Below are 12,039 nucleotides of genomic sequence, written 5' to 3'. Positions count from 1 at the left end.
CGGTCTAGCCAACTCCTATGGTCATTGTCTTGCCAAACAATAGACAATGTTCCACTCTACTCTACACCTGCCATTTGAAACACATTCTAGAACAGGTTCCTTGAACATTCTGTTCTGCAGTCAAGCATGTGGTTGTTCCTGATCTTTCTCCTGTGGTGGACCTTGCTTGGCCAGATGACTGACATCTGCAACTTTTCAGGGAAGTTAGGAACCAATACACACAGGTAGTTAGGAAAGCCAAGGCTAGCTTTTTCACACAGAAATTTGCATCCTGTAGCACAAACTCCAAAAAGTTCTGGGACACTGTAAAGTCCATGGAGAATAAGAGCACCTCCTCCCAGCTGCCCACTGACTGAGGCTAGGAAACACTGTCACCACCGATAAATCCATGATAATTGAGCATTTTTCTACGGCTAGCCTTGCTTTCCACCTGGCTACCCCTACCCCGGTCAACAGCCCTGCACCCCCCTCAGAAACTTGCCCAAGCCTCCCCCATTTCTCCTTCACCCAAATCCAGATAGCTGATGTTCTGAAAGAACTGCAAAATCTGGACCCCTACAAATCAGCTGGACCAGACAATCTGGACCCTCTCTTTCTAAAATTATCCTCTGAAATTGTTGCAACCCCATATTACTACTATTACTAGCCTGTTCAAACTCTCTTTCGTATCGTCTGAGATCCCCAAAGATTGGAAAGCTGCCCCGGTCATCCTCCTCTTCAAAGGGGGAGACACTCTAGACCCAAACTGCTACAGTCCTATATCTATCCTACCCTGCCTTTCTAAGGTCTTCGAAAGCCAAGTTAACAAACAGATCACCGACCATTTCGAATCCCACCGTACCTTCTCCGCTATGCAATCTGGTTTCAGAGCTGGTCATGGGTGCACCTCAGCCACGCTCAAGGTCCTAAACGATATCATAACCGCCATCGACAAAAGACAATACTGTGAAGCTGTATTCATCGACCTAGTCAAGGCTTTCGACTCTGTCTATCACCACATTCTTATCGGCAGACTCAACAGCCTTGGTTTCTCAAATGACTGCCTCGCCTGGTTCACCAACTACTTCTCAGACAGAGTTCAGTGTGTCAAATTGGAGGGCCTGTTGTCCGGACCTCTGGCATTCTCTATGAGGGTGCCACAGGGTTCAATTCTCGGGCCGACTCTCTTCTCTGTATACATCAATGATGTCGCTCTTGCTGCTAGTGATTCTCTGATCCACCTCTATGCTGACGTCACCATTTTGTATACTTCTGGCCCTTCTTTGGACACTGTGTTAACTAACCTCCAGACGAGCTTCAATGCAATACAACTCTCCTTCTGTGGCCTCCAACTGCTCTTCAATGCAAGTAAAACTAAATCCATGCTCTTCAACCGGTCGCTGCCCACACCTGCCCGTCCGTCCAGTAAACTCTCCTTCCAGACTCACATTAATCATCTCCAATCCAAAATTAAATCTAGAATCGGCTTCCTATTTCGCAACAAAGCATCCTTCACTCATGCTGAAAAACATACCCTCGTAAAACTGACTATCCTACTGATCCTCGACTTCGGCAATGTCATTTACAAAATAGCCTCCAACACTCTACTCAGCAAATTTGATGTAGTCTATCACAGTGCCATCCGTTTTGTCACCAAAGCCCCATACACCACCCACCACTGCAACCTGTATGCTCTCGTTGGCTGGCCCTCACTTCATATTCGTCGCCAAACCCATTGGCTCCAGGTCATCTATAAATCTTTGCTAGGTAAAGCACCGCCTTATCTCAGCTCACTGGTCACCATAGCAGCACCCACCTGTAGCACTCGCTCCAGCAGGTATATCTCACTGGTCACCCCCAAAGCCAATTTCTCCTTTGGCCACCTTTCCTTCCAGTTCTCTGCTGCCAATGATTGGAATGAACTGCAAAAATCACTGAAGCTGGAGACTCATATCTCCCTCACTAACTTTAAGCACCAGCTGTCAGAGCAGCTCACAGATCACTGCACCTGTACATAGCCCACCTGTAAATAGCCCATCCAACTACCTCATCCCCCATACTGTTATTATTATATTTTTTTTTTGCTCCTTTGCATCCCAGTATCTTTACTTGCACACTCATCTTCTGCACATCTATCACTCCATTGTTTAATTGCTATATGGTAATTATTTTGCCATTATGGCCTATTTATTGCCTTACCTCCCTTATCCTACCTCCTTTGCACACACTGTATATAGACCTTTCTATTGTATTATTGACTGCATGTTTGTTTACTCCATGTGTAACTGTGTTGTTGTTTGTGTCGCACTGTTTTGCTTTATCTTGGCCAGGTCGCAGTTGTAAATGAGAACTTGTTCTCAACTAGCCTACCTGGTTAAATAAAGGTGAAATAAATAAAAAAGTAAAATAAAAAATATCTGGGATTAATTTACAGCCATAATCCTTCATGTTTTAGTACAGTGGTTTTCTCACTCCCCTTCCTGTGTTTGTATGTTAACACACGCCGGTCTAGGGAGGGGATGTTTTATGCAGCCAGGTCACCCGTGATACAAATCACTATTTGACGTCCATCCATGTCTGAGGACATCAGGAGAACATGGAAACTGGCCACTAGGGGCAACAGTGAGCACTGTCATCTTCAAGTAGGTTTCGGTTTCGCTAAGGAGTTGTGGACGATCTGCCAATCATTCCAAAGGTTGCAAGTTCAAATCCAGTGATATAAGGTTTCTATCCCAAATCTTTACTTACCTTAACCATTTGGAGTTAATGTCTAACCTTAAGAATTTGTAGTTAATGCCAGAACCCAACCCTAACATAAAAAATGTGGAGTTAATGCCTAAACTTAACCTTAAACACTTTGAAATTTGACGTTTGGAACAAATTTGAAATTTGACCTTTGAGGAACATGGATGAACATCTAATTCTGACGTGAGACTGTGAGAGCTGGTAGGTTTTATGGCTTTGTTCACAGTGTTGGATGACCTCCCTCCCTCCCCGGAACACAGTCAGGAAACAGTCTGTTATCTGGGAGCCCGCCCATGCCAGGCCGCCTCCCTACTGCGGTACCAAGGTGTGGGTTACAGCACTGAAAGGAGATGCTCAGATGAAAGAGGGTAACTTGATCGCTACTTGGGAGGTGTTGGGATGGGAGGGGGTACATGTTGTAAGGGAGGGGTGCAGGCTATCATCACAGTATAGGTTGCTCCTGCAAAGTTGTCATGCCAACATGAGAAAGAACTAGGACCAATATCTAAATAATGGACCTAGAAGACTACAAAGTGACTTACACTAAAATGATACAACTATGTATTTTCTAATCATAAATATAACAGCATTTAGAATCTAAAGACTTTGATTTCCAAAGATAATCAAACAATGAACCTAGATGGGTGTGTTATCAAGCTGTCAAATTAAGCACAGCCTCTGGTGACATACCAGTCACACTGACCTAGAAAGAGGTCACAGACCCAGATAGGACAAGGGAGTATCAGACATCAAGCATGTGTGTGGTGTGTGTGCAGCCTTGTTGAAATCAGTATTTAATTGAGGCCATGTACTGGTCTACTTATACATTAGAACATGTTTATTTCTGCTCTGTCCCTGTCTCAACATCAAGTTCCAGGTTAGTGCTCAAGAGCTAATATTGGCACAATGTATTAATAACATAATGTCCTGTGTATTTAGAACAAATCTGCATGTTACACGGTATGTGGTAAAACTATACAAACATATTCTTACCTTTTATAAAGACTTTAGCCTGACTAAATCAGACTGAATCCTGCTCTCATTATTGATCCCATCGTTCAATCTGGTTTAACCAGGCTAATACCCAGTGAGAAAAACTGGTTTAACCAGTGCGTCCTCTGAGCTACAGAGGACCACTATAAAGTGTGAGACAGGTGTATGTATTGTGGTGTGCAGGTAGATGTAGGTAGGATGAACTGAATGTGGTAAACCTACAATATATAAACATGTAATAGCATACCATATGTTGGCCTTGATAAGGACTATAAGGTGTGTGAAACGTGTGTATGATGTGTGTGAGACGGGTGTATGAAGTGTGTGAGACGGGTTTATGAAGTGTGTGAGACGGGTTTATGAAGTGTGTGAGATGGGTGTATGAAGTGTGTGAGATGGGTGTATGAAGTGTGTGAGATGGGTTTATGAAGTGTGTGAGATGGGTTTATGAAGTGTGTGAGATGGGTGTATGAAGTGTGTGAGATGGGTTTATGAAGTGTGTGAGATGGGTGTATGAAGTGTGTGAGATGGGTGTATGAAGTGTGTGAGACGGGTGTATTTTAGTGTGTGAGGCGGGTTTATGAAGTGTATGATATGGGTGTATGAAGTGTGTGAGGCGGGTTTATGAAGTATGTGATATGGGTGTATGAAGTGTGTAAGACGGGTGTATAGATTACCTGGGGGTAGCAGGAGAAAGGCGAGGGCCAGGATAGTGATGTCGATGCCTCTCCGCTCCCACCAGCTACTCTCCTTCACTGTCTTCTGAACCAGACGTGTCAGCTCCATCATCAGCGACTCTTTATCCGTCCCCTCCATCCCCTTTCCCCCTCCGTTCATCATTTCTCAATTTTTCTTCTCTTTCCCTGTGGACATGTCCTGTTTGGAGTTACCGGTGTTCCTTTGGAACAAGGCCTCTCTACCCTCCCACGGTTTAACATCTTTGTCTCTTCCTCCTCCCATGCTCCGTTCTTCCCTCCACTCCTCTGGTACATTCTGCATGTCAGCTCCTTTTGTGCTTCCCTCCTGACCGACAACAAACTAAAGTAAAAGCGACTGCTCGGTGTGTCCAGCGGCTGTACGGACAGACTCATAGGCAGCGTCCAGACTCTGAGGAAATCAGCCTGCACATTGTACCCTGAACACAAAGGGTCCGGACTGATGTTAGCATGGCAGGGTGCAAAGTTTTATTGGCAGTTTTATCCAGTTGCTCAGCTGGAGAAGCAATTCTGCTGATCTGTCTCTCTCTCCTCAACGGAGTCTCTCATGCATACTGCATGTCCCTCCCCTGCTGTCCTTGTTTCGCCTCCCTTCTCCCATCGCTGTTGTAACCTTGGCAGAGGTCCTGGGAAAGGAGGAGTGGGGGAAAGGAGGAGGAGTGCGGGGAAAGGGGGGCTAAGGCAGGAGAGGATTAGCAGCCCCGGCTTAGTACTCACTGTGTCAGTTATTTCTTGTTGCTAGGGGAGTGATACACACTAAAGAGAGGGGGTAAGTTCAATAAGAAAGAAAGAAAGAAAGAAAGAAAGAAAGAAAGAAAGAAAGAAAGAAAGAAAGAAAGAAAGAAAAAGAGTAGACAAGTGTTTTAATGGGCTGTTGGCCAGAGTTTTGGGCGGGCCAGGTGCCATGTTGGCTGCAGTGCTCTTAATGAGGTAGGCAAAATAGGAGGACTGGAGGTATCCTGAGTGGACTGGACTACCACTACAACTGTTCAGCAGTGTTGCAGGGTAGTGTTCAGTTGGGCCCACCAGCAAAACTTTTTGTAACGGAAAACTAAAATATCGGTTTTCTAATTGGACAGGTATTTCCTCATTTCAAAATGTTTTCACTCTAATAAAACCTGACCCAGGGGACATAGGAGCACTAAGCTATCAGACAGACCTTAATTCGTCTCTCTAATCTACATACACAACCCAGGGGACATTTTTATTTATTTAACTAGGCAAGTCAGTTAAGAACAAATTCTTATTTACAATGACAGCCTACACCAGCCAAAGCCAGATGACGCTAGGCCAATTGTGCGCTGCCCTATGGGACTCCCAATCACAGCCAGTTGTGAAACAGCTTGGATTCGAACCAGGGTGTCTGTAGTGACCCCTCAAGCACTGAGATGCAGTGTCTTAGACGACTGCACCACTCGGGAGCACTAGGCTATCAGACAGACCTTAATTCGTCCCTCTAGACTACAGTCGTGGCCAAAGGTTTTGAGAATGACACAAATATTACCTTCAGTGACTTTAGATATTTTTGTCAGATGTTACTATGGAATACTGAAGCATAATTACAATGATTTCATAAGTGTCAAAGGCTTTTATTGACAATTTCATGAAGTAGATGCAGAGTCAAATTTTGCAGTGTTGACCCTTCTTTTTCAAGTCCTCTGCAATCCGCCCTGGCATGCTGTCAATTAACTTCTGGGCCACATCCTGACTGATGGCAGTCCATTCTTGCATAATCAATGCTTGGAGTTTGTCAGAATTTGTGGGTTTTTGTTTGTCCACCCACCTCTTGAGGATTAACCACAAGTTTTCAATGGGATTAAGGTCTGGGGAGTTTCCTGGCAATGGACCCAAAATATTGATGTTTTGTTCCCCGAGCCACGTAGTTATCACTTTTGCCTTATGGCAAGGTGCTCCATCATGCTGGAAAAGGCATTGTTCGTCACCAAACTGTACCTGGACGGTTGGGAGAAGTTGCTCTCGGAGGATGTGTTGGTACCGTTCTTTATTCATGGCTGTGTTCTTAGGCAAAATTGTGAGAGAGCCCACTCCCTTGGCTGAGAAGCAACCCCACACATGAATGGTCTCAGGATGCTTTACTGTTAGCATGACACAGGACTGATGGTAGCGCTCACCTTGTCTTCTCCGGACAAGCTTTTTTCCGGATGCCACAAACAATCGGAAAGGGGATTCATCAGAGAAAATTACTTCACCCCAGTCCTCAGCAGTCCAATCACTGTACCTTTTGCAGAATATCAGTCTGTCCCTGATGTTTTTCCTGGAGAGAAGTGGCTTCTTTACTGCCCTTCTTGACACCAGGCAATCCTCCAAAAGTCTTCTCCTCACTTTTTCACTGTGCATGCAGATGAACTCACACCTGCCTGATGCCATTCCTGAGCAAGCTCTGTACTGGTGGTGCCCCGATCCCGCAGCTGAATCAACTTTAGGAGACTGTCCTGGCGCTTGCTGGACTTTCTTGGGTGCCATGAAGCCTTCTTCACAACAATTGAACCGCTCTCCTTGAAGTTCTTGATGATCTGATAAATGGTTGATTTAGGTGCAATCTTACTGGCAGCAATATCCTTGCCTGTGAAGCCGTTTTGTGCAAAGCAATGATGACGGCACGTGTTTCCTTGCAGGTAACCATGGTTGACAGATGAAGAACAATGATTCCAAGCACCACCCTCCTTTTGAAGCTTCCAGTCTGTTATTCGAACTCAATCAGCATGACAGAGTGATCTCCAGCCTTGTCCTCGTCAACACTCACACCTGTGTGAACGAGAGAATCACTGACATGTCAGCTGGTCCTTTTGTGGCAGGGCTGAAATTCAGTTCAATTCAGTTCATTTGCATTGCAAATAGGGACTTTGCAATTAATTGCAATTCATCTGATCACTCTTCATAACATTCTGGAGTATATGCAAGTTGCCATCATATTTGTGTCATTCTCAAAACTTTTGGCCACGACTGTAAATACAGGACCCAGGGGACATAGGAGAAATAGGCTATCAGACAGACTTCCATTCATCGCCCTAGACTACACACACGGCCCAGGGGACATAAGAGCACTAGGCTATCAGACAGACCTTAATTCGTCTCTCTAATCTACATACACAACCCAGGGGACATTTTTATTTATTTAACTAGGCAAGTCAGTTAAGAACAAATTCTTATTTACAATGACAGCCTACACCAGCCAAAGCCAGATGACGCTAGGCCAATTGTGCGCTGCCCTATGGGACTCCCAATCACAGCCAGTTGTGAAACAGCTTGGATTCGAACCAGGGTGTCTGTAGTGACCCCTCAAGCACTGAGATGCAGTGTCTTAGATGACTGCACCACTCGGGAGCACTAGGCTATCAGACAGACCTTAATTCGTCCCTCTAGACTACAGTCGTGGCCAAAGGTTTTGAGAATGACACAAATATTACCTTCAGTGACTTTAGATATTTTTGTCAGATGTTACTATGGAATACTGAAGCATAATTACAATGATTTCATAAGTGTCAAAGGCTTTTATTGACAATTTCATGAAGTAGATGCAGAGTCAAATTTTGCAGTGTTGACCCTTCTTTTTCAAGTCCTCTGCAATCCGCCCTGGCATGCTGTCAATTAACTTCTGGGCCACATCCTGACTGATGGCAGTCCATTCTTGCATAATCAATGCTTGGAGTTTGTCAGAATTTGTGGGTTTTTGTTTGTCCACCCACCTCTTGAGGATTAACCACAAGTTTTCAATGGGATTAAGGTCTGGGGAGTTTCCTGGCAATGGACCCAAAATATTGATGTTTTGTTCCCCGAGCCACGTAGTTATCACTTTTGCCTTATGGCAAGGTGCTCCATCATGCTGGAAAAGGCATTGTTCGTCACCAAACTGTACCTGGACGGTTGGGAGAAGTTGCTCTCGGAGGATGTGTTGGTACCGTTCTTTATTCATGGCTGTGTTCTTAGGCAAAATTGTGAGAGAGCCCACTCCCTTGGCTGAGAAGCAACCCCACACATGAATGGTCTCAGGATGCTTTACTGTTAGCATGACACAGGACTGATGGTAGCGCTCACCTTGTCTTCTCCGGACAAGCTTTTTTCCGGATGCCACAAACAATCGGAAAGGGGATTCATCAGAGAAAATTACTTCACCCCAGTCCTCAGCAGTCCAATCACTGTACCTTTTGCAGAATATCAGTCTGTCCCTGATGTTTTTCCTGGAGAGAAGTGGCTTCTTTACTGCCCTTCTTGACACCAGGCAATCCTCCAAAAGTCTTCTCCTCACTTTTTCACTGTGCATGCAGATGAACTCACACCTGCCTGATGCCATTCCTGAGCAAGCTCTGTACTGGTGGTGCCCCGATCCCGCAGCTGAATCAACTTTAGGAGACTGTCCTGGCGCTTGCTGGACTTTCTTGGGTGCCATGAAGCCTTCTTCACAACAATTGAACCGCTCTCCTTGAAGTTCTTGATGATCTGATAAATGGTTGATTTAGGTGCAATCTTACTGGCAGCAATATCCTTGCCTGTGAAGCCGTTTTGTGCAAAGCAATGATGACGGCACGTGTTTCCTTGCAGGTAACCATGGTTGACAGATGAAGAACAATGATTCCAAGCACCACCCTCCTTTTGAAGCTTCCAGTCTGTTATTCGAACTCAATCAGCATGACAGAGTGATCTCCAGCCTTGTCCTCGTCAACACTCACACCTGTGTGAACGAGAGAATCACTGACATGTCAGCTGGTCCTTTTGTGGCAGGGCTGAAATTCAGTTCAATTCAGTTCATTTGCATTGCAAATAGGGACTTTGCAATTAATTGCAATTCATCTGATCACTCTTCATAACATTCTGGAGTATATGCAAGTTGCCATCATATTTGTGTCATTCTCAAAACTTTTGGCCACGACTGTAAATACAGGACCCAGGGGACATAGGAGAAATAGGCTATCAGACAGACTTCCATTCATCGCCCTAGACTACACACACGGCCCAGGGGACATAAGAGCACTAGGCTATCAGACAGACCTTAATTCGTCCCTCTAGTCTACATCAACTCTGTGTTGTTCTATTCCTAACAGGAGCTGTCAGTCATGTTATCACAATGTAACACTAGTGACAGAAACAGCAGGGAAGACCTATCCAGCTGAAACATCGTTGCAGTTGTAGTTGCAATTACCAAGATAACAATCAGTGTCAAAAAAGTAACATTCATTAATTGTAATAAAGATTTTATTATTTTATTATGAGAGTACATCCAAACATGACTTATTTTGTTTCCCAAAGTTTGTATTCATACATAATCATTGAAGTTACATTCAAACACATTCATGCACAGTCATACACACCAGTCCACAGGCATACCTCTTGTGAAACACTATACCCCGGGGCTGGAGGCCCTCAGCAAACCCCAGATAACAGTTACCTTAGCACAGACAGAATGCATTCCAAATAGCACCCTGTTCCCTATATAGTGCATAGGGAACCCTAAGGGCACTGGTCAAAATAAGTGCACTACATAAGGGATAGGGTGCCTTTTGGGATGAATACACAGACAGACTGACTGACGGATAACCTCACAGAACCATGTTCCAGCATCTCCATTAAAAACACAAGCTGTCCTTAAAAACAGAAATGTGGATATGTCCCAAATGGCACCCTATTCCCTATATAGTGCACTACTTTTGACCAGATCCCTATGGACCCTGGTCAAAAGTAGTGCACTATGTAGGGAATAGGGTGCCATTTGGGACATATCCACGTTTCTGTTTTTAAGGACACTGTATTGGGAATAGAGTGCCTTTTAAGACATTGTAGTCTGGGCATGGGCAGCCTAGCGTTTTAGCTAACTGTAGTACCACTATTATACACAGTAAAGTAACAAAACTATACAATAAAGTCTGTAATAAACAATAAATGAAACATTTTCTATAAATAATAAATAACATTACACGTTTGCACAAATATACAGACAAAAACATGATGAAATGTTCACTTGCAAATGGAATACAGCATTACATATGGGCAACATGTGAGTACATCGGTGAGTAGAGAGAATAATTCCTAATCACAAGATTGTGTGCCAGTAATAGCATGTGCGTGGACACAGTCCCATGGCCCTACCAGACCATATGGCCGTGTGACTAAAGATGTCCTCTCATGCACGGCACCAGTACACTGGGGACTCTACCAGACTCAGTGTAATCTTCTCTGTGTCCCCAGGCAGGGAGCAACGTCCCTGGGTATAGAGGCATCAGAGCAAGGCTCTGTGGATCATGACACCATCTCATAACTAGAACTGATCCAGACAGAGCAGGACCACATTCACTGCCAAGTCTAGGCCTCCTGTGTCATCTTGAATGACAGTAAAGGATCTTTGCTCTGTGACTGAAACAAAAGAAAACATGTACAGTATTATATAATCAATGTAGAAATCGTAGTAGAAATCATAGAAGAAATCTACTATAATAGCTTATGCCTATTTCAATAGTAAGTAAGCATTTCACGGTAAGGTCTACCTGTTTTATTCGGCGCATGTGACAAATAAAATTTGATTTGAGCTGAAGTCCTAAATTATGTAATTTTGCCATGCTGTGGTGTAGTTATACTGCTCTCCACTAGATAGCCCCATTCATCTACATCTACACACATAGGTAGGAAGTCTGCTAGTACTGACTCAGAGTAAAAAATTGATACAAATAAATTCATTTACTCTACTGTCAGTCTGTAGTGTCTGCTAAGTGGCCTATATTATATTATTATAATGTGTTGTATATATATATATAGCGATATATATATATTTCCACACTATGAGGTTGGAATAATACTGTGAAATTGTGAAAATGTCCTTTTAGTGTAAACGTGTCCGCATACTAGGTTTGGTTTGCTCCTCACAGAACTCGGCTAGGCGAAGTTAAAATAGCATTTCTTGAAAAACGAGAAAATTGCAGTAATAGTACTATTTGTCCATCTTGACCTGCCATAACCAGTATACACTTCCTCAAAATAGTCTGAATTAATCTAAGATAACTCAAGAAATCTGTCATAAATTTTTACGTTTTTGCAGAGGAGATCTTTTAAATTTTACATCTAACTAAGATGTTTGAGTATACTTCAAGTGACAAAATGTGCAGGAAAACGAGTCGTATCTCATTGAATGACAACAAACACTTAATTGAAGAATCCCTACTGTTGACCAATCCCGATGAAGGGGTGTAGACTTCGGCTACAAAACTTCAGCTTGCCTTGAGAAAATGTTTTGTGTGCACGAACAGCCCCAAAAAACCTTGCTAAAGACCAAAACCAACAAAAACGTCAGAAAATGTTGTCATAATATATGCATGAACGGTTTCGGCTGGGAAGCATGCGGAAGCCTTAAAAGCTGTTTGAAATGTCAGCCTGTTTTGGTGGGATGTAGTTTAGGCCTGCCTGGTGGCATCGCTAATAGACCAATAAGAAAGAGAGTTCTAAACCTCTCTGCCAATTAGCTAGTTTTCAGACTTCCTCTCCCCACTCCCAGAAAGTCCCAACAAAATTCTTGCTTGAGAAATTGCTCTTGCTAAGAAGCTATTTGTTTTCTTTTTGACCATTTTGATTGAAAACAATCACAGGAAGGTACTTCATTTTT

At 43.7% G+C, this 12,039-nt stretch overlaps 1 protein-coding gene across 1 annotated transcript in view; it reads right to left on the bottom strand.

Annotated features, from left to right (window-relative positions):
- fads6 (fatty acid desaturase 6) overlaps positions 1 to 4,557 on the bottom strand; it is a 29,478-nt gene extending 24,921 nt beyond the window's left edge. Inside the window, exon 1 of the mRNA XM_038990885.1 lies at positions 4,395 to 4,557. Coding sequence (XP_038846813.1) covers positions 4,395 to 4,557 — 163 coding nt within the window. The remainder of the gene's footprint in view (positions 1 to 4,394) is intronic.
- Between the last annotated feature and the right edge of the window lie 7,482 nt (positions 4,558 to 12,039).

Source organism: Salvelinus namaycush, chromosome 4 (genome assembly GCF_016432855.1).
Source record: "Salvelinus namaycush isolate Seneca chromosome 4, SaNama_1.0, whole genome shotgun sequence".
Classification (NCBI taxonomy): Eukaryota; Metazoa; Chordata; class Actinopteri; order Salmoniformes; family Salmonidae; genus Salvelinus; species Salvelinus namaycush.
Note: the sequence above shows the minus strand (reverse complement) of the source record. Positions and strands in the feature narration are given on the sequence as shown.